The sequence below is a fragment of the Engystomops pustulosus genome, chromosome 5 (assembly GCF_040894005.1).
Source record: "Engystomops pustulosus chromosome 5, aEngPut4.maternal, whole genome shotgun sequence".
Lineage (NCBI taxonomy): Eukaryota > Metazoa > Chordata > Amphibia > Anura > Leptodactylidae > Engystomops > Engystomops pustulosus.
In genome coordinates this window covers 29,775,612-29,795,131 of record NC_092415.1, presented here as the reverse complement: position 1 = coordinate 29,795,131, position 19,520 = coordinate 29,775,612, and the positions used below count along the sequence as shown (strand labels likewise).

Genomic DNA, 19,520 nt, shown 5'->3' with positions numbered 1-19,520 from the left:
CTGCCAGAACTTTTTTGGTCTCTGGGACAATTGGATTTTAAAAATGTTGGGTTGTCATAAGAACCAGGAATAACAATAAAGCTTCATTACAGACACCTGTGATAACTGTTAGAGCTGATTATTGTAGCATAGGACTAAAGTACAATAAATTACCAATATCCAGAGGTCCGTTTGTAACTAGGGGTCGTATGTAAGTCGAGTGTTCTTAAGTAGGGGACCACCTGTATATTTATTTGCACCATAACAAAGACAAGACAAAAAATATATTAAAAACACTTAAAAGGTACATACTTTCGTATGTCCGACTCCCATGGGTCAAGATATGACCCAGCACTCCCTGGCTCGATCCGCCCACAAATAATTCCCAAATCACAAATATTACAAATGGTAAAGTAAGGCAGAATAAGAATCAATACCCTTAAGGATTATCCTCAGAAAGCCTAGTGGACTGAATAAGGTACATGGACGGTTCTCCGCCTCCCCGGCTCTCCGTCCATGTACCTTTCTAAGGATAATCCTTAAGGGTATTGATTCTTATTCTGCCTTACTTTACCATTTGTGATATTTGTGATTTGGGAATTATTTGTGGGCGGATCGAGCCAGGGAGTGCTGGGTCATATCTTGACCCATGGGAGTCGGACATACGAAAGTATGTACCTTTTAAGTGTTTTTAATATATTTTTTGTCTTGTCTTTGTTATGATGCAAATAAATATATTGTGTACTTTGAGTCCAGTGTACGCATCCATTCTTTTTTCTGGTTGATTACATTATTGGCAGGGGACGCCACTTCTAAGTATAGGCGCCAGCAGTGTCGCCCATATAAAGCAGCAGACAGACAGATCTGTGCAATCATAGTTTTGTGCCTGTTGTTAGTAGCAGCAGGACTTTAAAAAGAGCCTTTTATTCCAGGATTGTAGCTACACTTGGAGCACAGGAGGAGTATTCTCACACTGCTGCATTCTTAGATCTCTGTATTCCAACTGCTTCCCCAGCACCTCTGATTTGGTTTAATATGTAACCTGAAGCCTACTGCAGCTCTTACTCAGAGCAGAAGGGAAGGGCTGTAAGTATAGCATATCAGTATAAAATTGTGTAGAGACACACCCCTTTGACAAAGAAAATGATCCCACCTAGTTTTCCATTTATGTATACAAGACTAGCAGAGGACAAGCACAATAGAGTTGTCAAAGAAAATATACCCCAAAATTATTTTTACTTTAACAGGGGACTTTCTAAAGTGTCTACAATGTCATGGGATACTCTATTTTCCCATTGTTGTTCTTGCAGACCGTTACCAGGTTGTTGGTTAATCACAATAGGAATTTTATCTCATCTGAAACCTTTTAAGGAGATCCATATTTTGCCAAGTTCATAAAAAAGGTTGGGGAGCAAAAGAGTGTGTGAAAATTACCTTTATATCCAACAGGACTGTAAATCTCCCGACAGACAGATGATTGTACAGATGATTGGCTCGCAATTGAGAAGATCTATCAGCAGCAAGCAGGCATCTTTTCTTATATTGTTTCCTACAGATTTATAGCCGCTGCCTGCACATTCCTTGTGGTATTTGACTTGTTTTTGGCCACGATACGTATTTCTTACTGTTATTCTGTATTATTCCATGCCATTTGTGTTTCTAAAGGCTATTTCCATGGCGCTGCTTTAAGGTCTTGAGTCTCCAACAAGTCTAATTTAATAAAGGGCATGCTGTCTGAAGTTGGGATTGCTTCCATGTCGGCAGATTTCACAATTTTCTCTTATACCTGATGAGGTCGCAATACATCAAAAAACCAGGCTTCCAGACATTCAACTTGAAAGGGGGACTAGACAGGGGTTCTCCCAAATCAGCTAGTATTTGAGCTTGGGCCTTGGGGTATAGGTGTCCGCCTGTCCTGTTTATTTATTTAAATCAATGCTGAAGAGGGTTGCAGCCCAAGAAGATGCATAGAGAAGACTAGCCTTATGAACATATGAACATACTCTGTCGGTGAATCCTGGACCATGGGGTGGCCAGATTTCAGGGACATAATGCTTTCCCAGGGATGGAAGTCAAAGCATCATAGTTTTATAAGACACAAGGAGGCTACCATAAAGCCTTCACACAACAGCACTGAACTCTAATCATGATTACAGTACTTTGCCGTCCTGCTGGAAAGCAGGGACTCCATGCACCATTACAGTGTAAGTATGATCCTCCCAATCCTGCCCCTAGTTGTTCCTGTAATAGGTTACAATACGCTGTGCCCAGTTCCCTGAATGAAGTGGACTTTGTAGTCCCCTGAAGGAGACAGTAGGTGCATCTAAGAACCTATAATGGTGGTAGGTAGATTATTGACAGATGAAGTGGGCATGAGTGTGGAATATGGCCCAAGTGCATCCACTTCTAGGCCTTCCTGTGGCTCTTCCAGGCTCTCTCTGTCTGGTGCAACCTGCTGACGACGTTCTGGAACATCCTGCTTAAAGCCCCACAATGCCAAGATACTGTTGATCAATTGTTAAACTAAACCTTTCAACAGAAATTGACCTAATAAACCACTACTAATATGTTATCATGCAGGTTAGCCACTTGTAGTTCTTGTTTCTTTCATGGCTCAGAGCAGTGGTTTCATCCAGAAAAACATCTTTGAAGTAAGATGTAATTTGGTTGGTCAAAGTCAGGGAGGCAGAGTTTAACACTGAAGTCAAGCTCTCCTCGCCTCAGAAAGCCCCTTTCTTGTAAGGCCCTGCATCCAGGCACATCACTAAAAGTCTCTCTTGTCTAGTCTGGCTCATGATGTAATTCACAGGTTTACATCTTATTTCAAAAGTGATTTTCTAAATGATTCCACCACTCTGGGTTATGAATTGAAAGGTGTTAACACTGCATACCCAATAATACACTGGTTGTGATTTATTAAATTGCTAAAAGTGTTATCTTAATCCCATGATTTAATGTGATATGATATCCCATATGAACAGCATGATGAGGAGGACTGTTTAAATACTAATTCTAATTGATACAGGAAATGTATTAGGCAATTCATGTTACAACACACATTTTGTGACTTGTGTATTAAAGGACACCTGTCATCAGGTCTCTGCCACTAGTCCTGTCACCTCTACCTGTTGGAGCAGCTCACAAGGATCCCATCCCAGCTTTTATCTAGTTATTTCATACATTAATCATTGTAAAATCATCTATTCTTTATCATGTAAATGAGGCTGGTCACATGGTCAGAGGCAGTGATGTCACCCCTGTTACCCCTCCCCTCTACTCCCCCTGCTCATGTCTGTGTGTAATGTATAGTAAAGCATGGCTAGTGTGTGTGCTGCATCTGCTGACATGCTGCATCCTCCTAATATACAGGTGAGAGACACAGACATCAGCTACACATGAATCTGACATGTTCTGCTGTAACATGGCTGCCTGGAGCTGCTGTATCTCTCCTATATACACACACATGCACACACAGGCTGCAGGGGTGTGGCCACCAGCACCAGGAAGCACATCATTATACAGCCTCACACCATTATACAGGCTGTCAGTCATGCACTGGGGGTGTGGCTGTGCCTCCCACTCATGAATAGAGTGGACAGCTTGAATATGCTAATGCTTCATTGGACATTTCACAGGTCATTTGCATACAGCTTTAGGACCTCATTGCTTAGGTTTACAGGCATGTAGAGGGACAATGAAGGGATAGAGGTAATGCTCTCTAATGGCAGTTTATGAAAATATATTTAGTTTAGGGGGGTTATTTTGCATGACGGGTTCTCTTTAAGGAATTATTGGACATAAGTTTAGAAAAGGTCATTTTGTAAAGATTTGAAGACAGAAATCCCTAACTTTTTGTTATATTACATTTAATGTAATCATTTTTGAGGAAGGATTTCTCCTTCAAACAGGGCTTTGTTTTTCTAATGGAATTTCCCTTTTCAGGATCACATGACTATTATGGTCTTATACTTGTGTTTTAAAGGTTAATATGAGTGACAAACATTCACATTAGAAGGTAAATGTAATACATGGGAACAGTTGCAGCAGATGCAAAGAATAAGGTTATTTATACGGTCATGGAATCTCTTCTCAAATCTAAAAAGTTTGTGACATACACAGAGCGCTAGTGGCCAGATTTAGCCAAATCTAAATATTTTAAATCAATGTTTACAATTATACTTCTCAAAATCAGAATAGTAACTGGCTGTGGGATTCTCAGGGTCTAAATTTAGACCTTTTCCCCGAATATTAAGGGATTTAAACCACATAATTAATTGTCTCCAGAAGGAAGAAGAACACATCTTTTAATATGCTGAAAAACAAATCAATAATTTATACCAAAAGTAGTTGAATAAGCAAATTCTGCCGGCAAATCCATCCATAATTTTGGGATATTTGCTTGCAGGGGCCTTGAGTGTGAGAGCTCAGTAAGGTCAGATCCCTTCCAAATCATTTTCAAATGCAAGGTGCTTGTAGCTTCTGGATGCTGGCCAGTATCATTACACTCAAGTGTGCAAATGGCCGCACGCCTTTGAAGTCTACGACTAAGTGGGCTGTTGGCATAGGATGGGGTAGTGGGTTAAATCTTACTAAGTGATGGTTAAAGACTGGGAGAACCACAAGAATCTGTTGAGCTTTATACAGGGTGTAATAGGTCATTTGATATTGTGATGTCTTTTTGATTTTCGTTTTATTGCACATTTGTTCCTTAACTAGTTTATACTTCGAGAACTGGAAACAAAGAAATTAAAGGAAGTAAAAATGGCATCCTTTGACTAATTTACCAGGACCGCATAGTTATGGCCAGAGATTATGTACTACATTTTTAATGTTTAACGGTGATACCTGTTTATATCCACTACTATGGTGCATGACCCGTATGAAGAGAAATGTAGGTATATTGCGGATGAATTAAAGGGGTGTTCCAATTCCAGAAAATTAATGTTAATGTTTTTGTTATAAAAATGTATACAGTTTTCTGTATCCATTCCTCACGGCTTTCTAGATCTCTGCTTGCTGTCATTCTAAAGGAAGCTTCTATGTTTACTTCCAATGAACAGAAATCTGACCATGGTCACACAGGTGCACAGCTTGTTATAGCTTATAGCTCTCAAGTTGTGCACCTGTGTGACCATGGTCAGATTTCTGTCCACTGGAAGTTACATAGAAGCTTTCTATAGAATCACAGCAAGCAGAGATGTAGAAAGCAGTGAGGAATTGATACAGAAAGTATATTGGAAAGTTGTATAACTTTTTATAATATAAGGAATAAGATGGGAACACCCCTTAAATGTGATTGTCCAGATGGAAATTCCCCTTTGAATTGGTTTTGTCATTATAAAAATGTGTCCTCTATCTTCAGGGATTGCCGCGGCTCCACACACCCAGCTCTTTATAGGAAATCTACATTCAAAATCCATCACGATCCAGGCACTGTGACTGTGATAACCTTATATTTGTTATCCATGGTTTATAAAATCAACCTTTACAATTATGCTAATAAGTCAGATTGACTCTAGGGGGCGTTACCAGAACTCCTGTGTGCTAGGTGTGTGTGCTTCAAAGGCTGTTACACTCTGCATGAGCAGTTCCCTCCTTCCACTGTGTGAGATTACAGTAGGCAGAGGGAGTCTAGGGGGAGGATGAAACGGCGGAACAGCCTCTGAAACTGCAGCATTTAGGGGCTCTGGTAATGCCCCCAGAGCCTTTTAGGCTCATTAGCATAATTAAACAAGTTTATTTTAGAAGGAAGGAGGTCATGAATAACAAATATAAAAGTAAGTGTCCCTGGTTTATCGCCTTGATTTTGGTGGTGGATTCCCTCTCTTTTCTATAGAACTCTGGGGTGGTTTACTGAATGCCATGTCCTGGAAGTCCTATTCACCCCTCAGGGGAACTTGTGGTCCTATGTTCTGCTGATCATTGGGGATCCTTGAGGTCACATGCACAGTTAATAGTCATTTATCATCTATACTGTGGAAGAGGGATACATGTATTTGATAGCAAGATGATAATTATGTAAATGCATCATGTAGGACAAAGACTTCTGCCTCTTTCAATCTACAAAATTTTACAATGTCTACTCTATTCATATGTCAAATGCAGATGAGCCTTACAAGGGAATATTTTATTGATAGGTTCACCCCTTCTTATCTATCCTATGGCATGGGTGCCAGATGTGGCATTCAGAACCATCCCTGTGGGCACCCAGGCCGTCACCCTTCCTGTAACTGCAGGAGGTGTGGACAGGGCTGGATTATCATTGGAGCTCCTGCCTCATGATTCTTCCTGTTCAAGGGCACCATGGAGGGAAGCTATGATGATAATCCAAATAACTTCCCTTCCTTTGGTTTCATCAAGCCGCCAATACGAGTGAAAGCTACGGCAGAGCAGGGAGCAATAAATTGCTGATTAAATTGCCATGTCGGCACTTTTGATAAATAAGTGGGTTTTTGACTATAGTTTGGGTACTTGGCCTTTAAAAGGTTCCCATCACTGGGATAGATCATCTATATCACATCAGTGGGAGACACCCAGTGCCCCCCTGCTGATCCACTATTAGATTAGGTAGTGGAGCTGTGGTAAGTACTTCTCGCAGTATATAATTGGTTTAAATAGTTTTGTTGAAAAAATAATCTACCTGTTCAACATATATCTTATTATTTCCTTATTGTAGATGCTGGAAAGACTTTACCAGAAGGTCTCGATTATACCAAGGTGTGGCTACAGACAGCAGCAGGAGAGCTAAATGCCAGAACCGGGATTCCTCCACCTTTTGTTACTTTACAGATAAAGGATTTCCTTAATGGACCAGGTAAGAGAGCTGTTCTATTAATCATTTTATTATTAATTATTATTCAGTCTTTTCCAAAAAATGCTTTACAAGCTAAATGCACTGTTTAAGGGCTTTAAATGGAATTAGAAAGTTACTTATATCCCTGGATGTCTTCAGTGCAGCAGAATGATTCAAGCCCACGTCACATGATACAGTGATTCTCTGACTCTCGGGAGACCAATGTAAGGTTACATTCACACGAACTTACACCCGCCCAGTCTATGGAGACTCTTCATAGAAAATATAGCCGTGCAGCCCTTCTTACTGCCGAAGATAGATCTTTTTTGCTGCATAGACCTGTTTCTTCCACCCGGCGCGGTGGACATTCCCCAGTCGCTACTTGGTGGAGGAAACGGGGATTGGGCACAATGAAACTCCCACTTCCCCCAGTACATAAAAAAATACACCCAGTACATGGCTCCTCTACTCCATGGGAGTCTGTGTGTACAGCCAAGTCTCTGTGTTGGCTCTGCCTGTGCTACTTCTTTTTTAAGGTTCTTTTTTAATGTTCTGGGGGCAGCGTGCTAGCTACCTATTTACCGGGGGTGTAGTGTGTTGGCTACCTACATACAGGCAACTCACATACCATAAGAAGAAAGCAATGAGTAAATATATATATAAACAACCAAGTGGTTCAAAAATCAATTTCTTTTTATTATTATTATATATATATATTAAATGACAAACAAAGACAGGGCAACACACAGAAAAAATTGCACAAAACCCAATAGTAAACTATGACATATAGCAGCAAGGGTTCCCTAACATGCCAAAGTAAGGCATCTGAGAAAAAGTACAAGGATAATTATTATTAATACAAATAACCAGGAATAAAGTGCTAAATAAAGGGACAACCACAAGAGCTTGCAAATATACAGGTAAATGGATCACATACAGACCGTTTTGGAAATGTGCAGTGGCCCTGACACGTGTTTCGCCAGAGATCCTGTTACATCTGCAACATTTACCACATGTATGTATCACAGCATGCCTCCATAATGTATGGGGAGAAGTAGAATTTAATGGAGGATGGGGAGTAGTAGAAGTCCATAGAGGCAGCTGTTATTTCATGTGATCAAATATATGCATGGTGTACAGTTTTCTAATGTTAGGAGGCTAAAGGACCTGTGATCATGTCACCCTGGTCACATGACATGCGGAAGAGAAGATGGGAGAGGTTGGCTGAGCAAGACACACCCCCTCTGATGCCAGGGAATATAACATAAAGTTGATTTATACTGATGTACAGGAAACAATTTTTATCTAAAAGAATGCTGTCAGGGCAAGTCTAGAATACCAACTATCATTGGCTAAATGAGTAAAGATAGGCTTGGGTCTACTTCAGTGTGAGAAAGATTGAATATGACCTAATTGGTCTTAGAAGAGCTGGCTTGCAAGGGTGGGTGGGGGGAGTTGGGAAGGGAAGGAGGGAGTATGTTACTGATAATAAGCGTATACGTTACTTCAAAATGTGAACCTTGTATAAGACGAAAGATACAATTGTAATTCTTTTGAAATACTTTCACGAGTGCAATTCAAGATTGTAATATTGTATACAATCAGAGCCTATTGTAATAATATGTACATACTTCCCTCCAAGTTGTACTTGTTGGGTGTGTTGTTATTAAAAAATGTTCAATAAAAATATCTGATTTAAAAAAAAAAAAGAAGGCTGTCAGTTAGTTAATGGGACTCTGTAGGAACCTGTCATTAGCTGTATATGTAAAAATGTGGTGACAGGTTCTCTTTAAAGGAACCTGTCACCAGGAGACCCATTTTTAGCACTCCCCCAGTCCCCACAGAGCATAGTACATACACTGCCAAAGTGTTTTTGTATAAAAAAAATTGGTTTTGGGAGGAGCTGGAAAGGAGCAGTTCCCCCCCACCCTTGGGAAACATGTGACCTTTTCAAATATATGAATAACTCCCCACACTCAGGATTGGCTGTAGATGAGCAGGGGGCGTCGCTAAGCCCAGTGATGGGTGTTTTCATATATTTGAAAAGGTCACATGGAGAAGCTGTTCCCCAAGGGTGGGGGGGGGGAACTGCTCCTTTCCAGCTCCTCCCAAAAGGCAACTGCCTAGTTACACAGCAGATGCTAATGAAAGGTACAATATAACACATTTTTTTTTCTGTAAAACCAATTTTTAATACAAAAAATTTGGCAGTGTATGTACTATGCTCTGTGGGCACTGGGGGAGTGCTAAAAATGGGTCTCCTGGTGACAGGTTCCCTTTAAGCACCTGTGTCTCAACAATTTTTAGAAAGCCATGTCCCCCTGATGACCAGGGGATCGTTAGACTTCTATTGACTGCTTTCGACTTTAGTGTTTAGAGGTCCTAGAAACAGAATTTAGGAATCGCGGGGTTCTATAGTTGTTTAATAAATGCCCCAACTTGACTTGTATCAGTAATTTATACGATTAGCAATTCTATTGATAGTCAACTAAAGAATCCTTATAGAAGAAATGCTGCTCCTACTTGCCAAATATTCATAAACGAATTCACTGTATAAATTATCATAAAAAAAATGCTGCATGTGGAACGCCAAACTGTTACCGGCCGATGGAAACCAATTTATTTTAATATATTTTCCCTTACAAGTATCAATGACTAAAATGTTAGAGCAAAAATTCCCATTTTGAAAATAATTTCCTTGAAAGAAGTTTTTTTTTTTTTTGCAAATGCAAAGTGTAAAGCTGGAAGTGTGGAGCGGCTCATTTCACAGAGAGTAACGGAGTGGTGGATATAATCTGAAGCAGCACTACCACCTAGGGGCTGTCCGCGGCTTTTAGACGTTTTATTTCAGGTGCTCGTTTTTTTCTGTGCTTTCCAAGTTACACGAGTGATATGTACGAGACGAGAAGCAACAGCTTTCCATTTATTGTATTTGTAGCAAGAAACTATAGAATGTATCACCAGCTTCACTATAAAGTGTGTATATGCAGGTATAGAATTCTGTGGAATTTCAGATTTACACTTTTTTTGTTTTTTAAGTTCTACAGAACATTCGGCTCTCTGAGTAGTAGTCGCCTGAACCGGAGAGTTATCTCCATTGTTCTCTAATTAGGTGTATTTTGGGTGGAAGTATGTGCTCATGACAGGTCATCTACAACACATCAATGAGACCTCGGTGCAATAGTATCAAAAATCCTGGATTATCAGTTGATGTATGTGCATTCTAGAATAGTTCGGTAGATAGAAGGGAGATGGAAGTATCTGTTTTCAAGAGAGTTTTTTTTCCCTGGACCTTCTTAATTATAAAAAAAATGTCAAAATGTATTTTACTTCAGCAAAAGTAAAAAAAAATAAATAAAAAATGAAACCCTTAAAAAAAAAAAATCATTAACTTTATCTTTAACTGCTCTGCATGAAGATTAATTCACTATTTATAACGTTTGTTATGCTATTAATGAGCATATGATATTTTATCCCTATTTCTTGAAACCAGAGGCTACTGACATAAAATGACAAAGTTATTTGCATGTTCAATTTGCAAGGTGGATGAACGTTGTTAAGCACTGTAACAGAACTTTGCCAATGTTCTAAAAAAGTAAAAACGAAATGTTAATGTATAAATAGATATTGATAAATTAAATAACTGAAATAATTTCATTTTAATAGAAATAAATAGGTGCAGAGATAATTTAAGGCACGTCTAAATCTTAAGCGAACACCGTTCACTTTATTTTAAACAGAGAATAGAGAAACTAATGAGATATCCCTTAAAAAAAGGAATACAATTATATATATATATATATATATATATATATATATATATATATATATATATATATATATATATATATATATATATATATAGTATTTTATTTTATTCCTTTATAGATTTTTCTTACATACAGTTGTGATATTTTTTCATTATTAATTTTCACATCTTAACATGAGAGCTAAATGATTGTCTCCTTAGTGGTCTAATATTTCTGCACCATAAGTGAACAAAAAAATTTTAAAACTACAAACCAAAAATGGTATATTTTTTGTTTTGTAATTTTTTTTTTCATTCCGTTAGGATCTTGTCTGCTTGTTTGTTTGTTTCTTTTTTTAAGCTTTTCAATTTTGCTTTTTTTTTATGCTGTTTTTTGTCTTTTCAAAGACCTGTTATTCCTTTGGTGTATAACCGAGCTAACTTTATCAATAGAAAGATCTATTTCCAGATTTTATTTCAGTTATTTTGTTGATTTTTCTGTGCATAGATCAGACAGACGACATGAGAAGGTGAGGCCCAGACTTCTCCCATATTTTTCATATCTTTGGGCCAGCATTTCTATATGAATGACTCCATTGACTCGGATCACATGACTATAAACCTGCTGCGCCCCCCCCCCATCGCCGTGTTCATTAGTGACCTCATAGCGGTTTTTTTGTCAGAGACTATATATACCACATTACATTTTCGCCTGCCACAAAAATATTTTGCTTTCCTTTAAAAAAGGCCCAATTACACCCATTAGCTAAGCTTCGCTTTATATAAAAGGCTGGAAAACGCTCAGCTACCAGAAACCCTTTAGAATAATATATCCAGCAGGTGATAGATTAGTTGGAACAAATTGGAACCATTGCACTTAAGGGTTCCTGGTTTCCATCAAACTGTTTTAAAAATGTCGTCATTTTAATACACAATCTCAGGCCCCGCGGAACAGTCCACAGCAGGTTAATTTGAATCATATGATGTGTCACTGCCCTCAGCTGACATGAGCCGCGTTCCATGTGTGAAGCCATAATAAATCCAATCCCAACCGAGGCAAATTCCCTGTGAGAAGGTGAACTAATCCAGGCCTCACACTGGCATGCTAGCCCCCCATAATTGAAAGCAGGGCCACCTGTTCCTAACACAGCTACACTCCGAGTAGTGCTGAACCGGAGGCAGGTCATCTACTACAGACCTCCGCACAGGACACCTAGATTGTCAGCTCCCGTGCACATGGCCTGTTCAGCTACTCCATACCTTCACCATTGCTAAATGTATTACTGCTGCTGCTGATGTCGGATGGATCAAATAGGAGGTTTTATTATGGAATGTAATTACTTTTTTAGTCCGGTTTATTCATAGATCTTTTCGGATATTTTTTAATGGATATTTTTTAATAGATTTTTTTGCTTATGAAGTAAACTGCCCATAAGTTTCTACAAAAGTTTTTTTTTCTTTATATTTTTTATGTTCTTAGGAAGATTAATCCACATTTGAAAATCACTTCTCTTAAAGAGATGAAAGCTAATTTTATGAAATTTAATGTTTAACTATATTTAGGAATCTGTAGGTATTTAACTTGTATCTATCAGCTATATTTCATATCTATCACCGATCAGTCTTCCATATCTTTCGTCTATCTCATATCTATTTTTTAAGTGTGACTGAGAAATATGAGCTTTAGATAGTTATCTCTCTTTTTAATCTATCTATGGAACATTCTATCTATCTATCTATCTATCTATCTATCTATCTAATATCTATCTATTTATCTATCTATCTATCTATCTATCTATCTATCTAATATCTATCTATTTATCTATCTATCTATCTATCTATCTATCTATCTATCTATCTATCTATCTATCTAGGAGTTCTATCTATCATCTCTCTTTATAATATCCATCTAGTTATCATGTATCTATTCTATAGTATAGTAATTTTTTCTCCCCTACCTACCTAGTTATTCTATCTATCTATCTATCTATCTATCTATCTATCTATCTATCTATCTATCATGTATCTATAGTGTAGTCTTTCTTTCTGTATTTCTTTCATTCTCCCCTCTTTCTATCAATCATCTATCTATCTTATCAGCTATTGTGTATCTACAATATAATCTATCTATGTCTATCTATCTTTGTCATCTATCTATCTTCTATCCATTTTCTTCTATCTATCTATCTTCTTCTATCTATCTCATATCTATCTTTATGTAGAAAGAGAGATTTAGAGCAGCAAAGTTGACAACTTTAAATGAAGAAATGGTGGAAATGCGTGGCAACAGGACCTCTGCAATATGTACTACTAATAATTCTAATAATAATCTTTGTATAGCACTATCATTTTCAGTAGCACTACTAAGACATTACAGAGGAATAGTCATATGATACAATAGGAATGAGGCAGCACTCTACACAAACAAAAATGAAGGAAATGTGGCTTAGTGCATATGCAAAAAGGCAACAAAGCAAACATTGCCACTGTACAGAGAGTCCCCGACTTACAGACAACCCCTAGTTACAGACATATTTCTGGATGCTGACAATTTACTGAACTTTACCCCTAGGCTGCGGTGATGAATTGTAAAAGTTATCACAGGTGTCTGCAATGAAGATTTCTTGTTTATCCATGTCCATGTGACAATCCAAAATTGCCAAAGGGACAACACGTTACCCGGGGAGGGCCTGTTTTTGGCATAAACCAACTTTTATCACTTTTATTGTTGTGTCCTGCCCTTTCTTCATATTTTTTCTATTTATAATCCTCCTCTCTCTTTCTCTCCAGTCTGACTGCATTTATACGGGCGTAAATACGACAAAGATGGAGCATGTTCTATCTTTGTGCAGCTACGGAATGATAAGATGATCAGACTATGTGCACACCGCACCGCTCCGTGTGGTTATTGCCGTTTATGGGGGGCGAATGTACTGCTCGGCCGTACGTACGTTTCCGGCATGAATTCAGCCTAAGGCCCCATGCACACGGCCGTCGGGGGAAACGTCCCCCCATAGACCGCTTTGGTGCAACGAGCGCTCACCATTCCGAGCCATAGCCGCAAAAAGATAGAGCCTGCTCTATCATTGGCTGTCTCTAAAGCCATGGGCCTAGTATTTTCTATGCAGAGGGGCGGGGACGAGCAACACTCGCCCCTCCCTCTCTCTTAAGCTGATGTGTGACCGCCGTGCTATGTGAACATGCAGCCTTATAGTGTCCACAGCACCCAGCTGGATGTGTGGGTGCATTGCCCAGATGACCTTACTGAAAGTCTAACTCCATAGATCAAAAAAACAGAATGTACGCAGCGCTCCAAATGGGGGAATAGCTGTCATTCCTTCAATTTGTGCACAATGTTCCAATCCATCTACAGGATCTCTTCTCAAGTGTTATTAAAATGTTGGGCATCACTTAAGATCTTTCTGATCTTATGATCTTTTTCACTTTCGGTTTTGAGTGCTGCCCATTGCCTTGCTTTTTGATTGATCAATCAATCTTATCTATTTATATAATAATAATTCTTTATTTATATATAGCGCACACAGATTACGCAGCGCTGCACAAGCATGTCAAATTGGTCCCTGTCCCCATGGGGCTCACAATCTAAACAACCTAACAGTATGTTTTTTTTTGGAGTGTGGGAGGAAACCGGAGTACCCGGAGGAAACCCACGCAAACACGGAGAGAACATACAAACTCTTTGCAGATGTTGACCTGGGTGGGATTCGAACCCAGGACCCCAGTGCTGCAAGGCAGAAGTGCTACTCACTCAGCCACCGTGCCGCCCTTGTATATCTACATACTATCTCTATATAGTTACTCAGTTATCTATGTCTTTATCACATTTATGATAAATATTGCAGTTTTTTCTGTTTTATACCTTTCCGATATAGTGATACTCATTTACTCTAAAATCTTATCATCTATCAAATTTGATCATTTGCCATTTTTTTTTTCTACTGAGGATTTTGCACAGAACATAAGAAATACTAACCAAACTCCAAAACTTGCCCTCACACCTCTGTCCCCATCCCATAGCTTTTAAAGAGATTCAAGGCAAATATTATATCATTTTTTTTTTATTTAATAAAGCGTTTTTAACTATAATAAGTGAGCTAAGTGTTGTCGTGCCCTTATCCTTTAGATTTCCTACAAAGTATATAGAATGTTAGGTCAGGTTCACTCCATGAAAAGTAATTAATCGTCCTTACGAGTTAAGCTGTAGGCTGCTTAGCATGACTTCATGTGGAAACCCAAGAATGTGCCCACTTCATTCCAGTTTAGCTGTTATGTTAAGCATGGCATTTGTTAACTTTGAAATAAGAATTTTTTTTCCCTTATGATTTAATGAGTCTTGACACGAGAGAAGTGGAGCTGGCGGGAGTGCAGACTTTTCTAATTAAGAGAGGGTCATTTGCTAAAAAACATTTCGGTGTCTTGATAGTTTTTCATTAGTGCATTGCAAACATGTTTTTAGGGCTAACAGGGGGCGTAGTGCAAGCCGTGCGTAGTGGGGAGGTAGCCACCAAAATACGGTAGCACTAGGCAGCAGGAGAACAGTACCAAAATTGTAGAATTCTTCATTGTAGACTTAAAGGGAACCTGTCATCAGAAATTGACGCAATTAACCATGACCAGTATGTTGTGAAGCAGATGAGCGGCTTCCAGATTGTGTTTCTTTCATGGCTCAGTGTGGTGGCATCATCCAGAAAATCAACCTTGAAGTGAGATGTAAATTGGTTGTGTAAAGTCATGGAGGTGGAGAGCCCAGCATTGAAGTCAAGCTCTCCTCACCTCAGAATGAAGGAGATCTGGTTAGTAATGTGTCTGGATGCAGGACCATCAATTACAGTAAAGAGGGCATTCTGAAGTGGAGAGAGCTTGACTTCAGTGTAAAAAGGTTTTTATTTTTTATGTTTTTTTTCCCTTTTATCTTTACTACAAATATTTGGCAAAACCCTTTTGGACTAGGGTTTAGCCTATGTAAATTAGTGGTCTATATAATAGAGTTCACTGGTAGTGGTATATAATGGCTATTTCCTGTAGGTAGGACAAGGCTCTTAGAGAAAGGAGTTCCCCACCAATCAGTAACATATAACCTTTCGTATGGCGCAACTCCAATGAGAGACTCATGAAACTATGTCAGTGTGTATCCATTGTACACTTGGACTATAATTTACATCAGTTTTTTTGTTAATGGTAAGGGCTGTGGTGGCAGGTCTCATGCTCCACTTGTTTTACAGTATCACAGATGATGTTGGAAAGGCCACAGGTTTGTCACACCAAAATGTTTGCCTTTTCCATGCTTCTAAACTGCTGTTACCCTGCACATTTTGATGCAGTCCTATGGCTGTAATGGAAGATTAAAGGGTTATTCCCTTTTCGGCAAATTAATGTTATTGTTTGTATGTTGAAAAATTATACAGTTTTCCAATAATTTTCTAAATCTCTGCTTGCTGTCATTCTATAAAAAGCTTCAATGTTTGCTTCCAGTGAATAGATATCTGACCATGGTCACACAGGTGCATGGATCGTTAGTGTCCTAGAGAGTAATCAGAGCCGTGGGCTATAATGGGCTGTGCACCTGTGTGACCATGGTCAGATGTCTATCCACTGGAAATAAGCAATTATGCGTTCTATAGAATGACAGCAAGCAGAGATCTAGAAAACCTTGGGGAATTGATACAGAAAGTATATTGGAAAATTGTATTGTATTTGAAACTTTTCATAATTCAAACATTAACATTTATTTGATAGAATTGGAATACCCCTTTTACCCCTTAATGATCGCCGTTTCGGATTTTTAAGGTGGCCATTAAAGGTAATTCTTCTGATGCTCCGCCTTTCTACGCCGGCGATTTGGAAGAAGATTGCAGGACATCGGGTCCTGTAAGTGCCAGTGTGAGGCTGAGTCATTAAAGCCCGGACCCAGCACTAACACTGGAAAAACACTGATCCAGGGTGTTTAACCCCTTTCATGCCGTAGTCAAGCATGACCACATCATGTAAGTGTATCCACCATGGATCGGACCACCCCAGTGAGCAGCTTCCTGCAGCAGCCCAGAAACTGCTGGGTCCTCTTCATGCCGGATTCTGCCTTCTTGCAGGACCTGGGTGTAACTAACTGAGCGTGCTCAGCAGGCTCAGTTACTTACCGTACATTATACACTGCAATACGTTTGTATTGCAGTGTAAGGGCTTGAACAAGCGATCAGATGAATGTAAAAATTATTTTAAAATAATAATTAATTAAATAAATTAAATAAAAGTCCCCTAATCACAACCATTACATATAAAATCCAAATAAATTATATAAAACACAATAACATTGCATATTTGGCATCACCATATCCGTATTAATCTATACCATAAATCTAAATCAATATTGAACCCGTATGGTGAACGATGTAAAAAAAAAACACACAAAAAACTTCCTGTAATATACAATTTTTCATCAAATAAAGCACAAAAAATGACAAAAACAGTTACAAGCCTAATATGAAATGACTGAAAAGAACTATTTTTGTAAAAAATAAGCCCTTAACCAGATCTATCAACAGAAAAATACAGAAGTTATGTCTCTGAAAAGTTATAGTAAAAGTCTATAGTAAAAAAAAAAAATATAATTTTATTGTCCTCTATATTGGTTTTGCTCAGTAAAATTGAGCAAAGATGAGAAAAACAATATAAAAAAAAGTATCACTGTAATCGTAGTGAACCAAAGAATAAAGATAAAATATTATTTTTACGTTATGGTGAGCGGGCAAAAAATAGTGCTGAAAATCCAAAATTAAAATGGATGATTTTGTTTGTGTCCCCCTTGAAATAGTTAATAAAATCTCATGAATAAGCTATAGACCCCCAAAATGAATTATCTATACATTGTATCTCACTCTGCAAATAATAAGTCCTCATATGTTCGCATTACCAAATAAGTAAAAAAAAAAATTATATCCTGTATAATGTAACAATACAAATCTGCTGTGAATGGCGCTGCTTTCATCCCATGCCTGGCCGGGCGCCCGTACAGAAGTTTACCACCACGTGTAGTGTATCGGTACACTCAGGGGAAACTGGGCATCAAACTTTGCAGAGCATTTCATCATTTAATTCATTATGAAAATGTCATTTTCGGCGTAAATGAATGCATTTTACAAAAAAAAAAATTAAAAAGTTTCTACTTTTTTGTTTTAACCCCTGTGAAACACTTAAAGGGTTAATTTAACTTTATAGAAGTTGTTTTACATACGTAGAGGGGTATAGGTTCTATGCTGCAGTAATTTATGGAGTTTTACTATTATTTAGGCCTTTCAAAGTCACTTGGAGGCTGATTCGTCCCTCAAATGTGAGACTTGGCGATTTTTTTTCATGAAAATGATAAAAATCGCACCTAAAGTTCTAAACCTCATAACATCGTAGAAAAAATGAGAGAACACTTAAAAAACTATGTCATCATACAGCAGACATTCCAGAAATGTTAGTTATCAAGCTTTTTAGGTGGTTTAACTATTTGCCTGGAAAACTGAACATTTCAAAATCAGGGCATGAAGCATTTTCACAAAGTTTTTCCAAATTTTCATTTTTTTATAGTGAAACGCAAAAAAATTATCACTTAAATTTTACAACTAACGTGAAGTACAATGTGTCCCAAGAAAACAGTCGCATAATCACCTGGATATGTTAAAGCATTCCGAAGTTATAGTCAATTATCTTGACACATGTCAGATTTTGAAGATAGAGTCTGGTCATTAAGCTGAAAACGATTGTCGATGATACGGGGTTAACACTGACAAAAAAATTACACATCTTGCATATTTAAGGAAAACAGGTACCGTATTTTTCGGACTATAAGGCACACAAAAAATCCTTCGATTTTCTCAGAAATCAAAGGTGCGCCTTATAGTCCAGTGCGCCTTATATATGAACCATACTTACACACAACAGCTGCCTTTAACTGTGCACAGGTCTGCCACCTGCTGGTCATTCATCCTTATAATCAGGTGCGCCTTATAGTCCAGTGCGCCTTATATATGAACCGTACTTACACACAACAGCTGCCTTGAACTGTGCACAGGTCTGCCACCTGCTGGTCATTCATCCTTACAATCAGGGGCGCCTTATAATCCGGTGCGCCTTATATTCCGGTGCACCTTATATATGAACCTAGACGTTTTAGAAGGCATTTTTTGATGGCGCGCCTTATAATCTGGTGCGCCTTATAGTCCGAAAAATATAGTACATACCCTGGTTAAGTCAGATCTGCTATTGGTGTCCTCTCCCCTGCTAATATGCTCCACCAGTTACTCCTGGCTGTATGTACAAGGTGAAGGTTTTAAGATAAAGGTGGAAAAAAATGTAAGTATTTAAATACAAAAAGTTGATGAAAAGGACAAAACTTGGACTGGTCTGAACTCTGGAAAACTGAATTAAGGATTCAGAGAAATGAGATTATGTAATTTTTTTTAGTTTTCATGCTCTTATTTACACATCAGAAGATAATAAACACAACTTTGTAAAATGTTCTGCAATTTCCAACACTATCTTTGGACCGTAGACCAAACTTGACAACTGGACATTATTGTGGTACAATCCATCCAAGTAACTGTCCAAGGTTTGAGTGTAAGCTCTTCGCTTGACATCCCGATAGCAGCTCTGGAACTCATCTGTTTGTCCTCTAGACACCGTTCTAATCCTCTAAGGACACATGGCCATCTGAATGAACTTATAAAAATCCTCGGTTTCCCTAAGTTTTTATTAAATGCTTTTGACTTTTCCTCTTAATTTTTAAAAGTTTAAATTAGTTTTTCCTCTGTGCTTTGCAAAAAAGAAATCCACTGTCAAAAAATTAGATTTTTTTTGAAGGTCAGTGTAAGGCTGCATTCACACTGCGGTGTCCCCACCTTACTGTAGCATGGCGGGCACACGTCGGTGCCGGGGAGAGGAGGAGGGGGTGAAAACACCCCCGCCCCTCTCCAGAGAGGAACATGGCGCACGGCAGAG

At 38.5% G+C, this 19,520-nt stretch overlaps 1 protein-coding gene across 4 annotated transcripts in view; it reads left to right on the top strand.

The window, feature by feature from the left end:
- VPS13B (vacuolar protein sorting 13 homolog B) overlaps positions 1-19,520 on the top strand; it is a 629,099-nt gene that overhangs the window by 471,328 nt on the left and 138,251 nt on the right. For all 4 annotated transcript variants that reach the window (XM_072151499.1, XM_072151498.1, XM_072151501.1 and 1 more), the window contains exon 35: positions 6,656-6,793. In XM_072151499.1, coding sequence (XP_072007600.1) covers positions 6,656-6,793 — 138 coding nt within the window. The remainder of the gene's footprint in view (positions 1-6,655; positions 6,794-19,520) is intronic.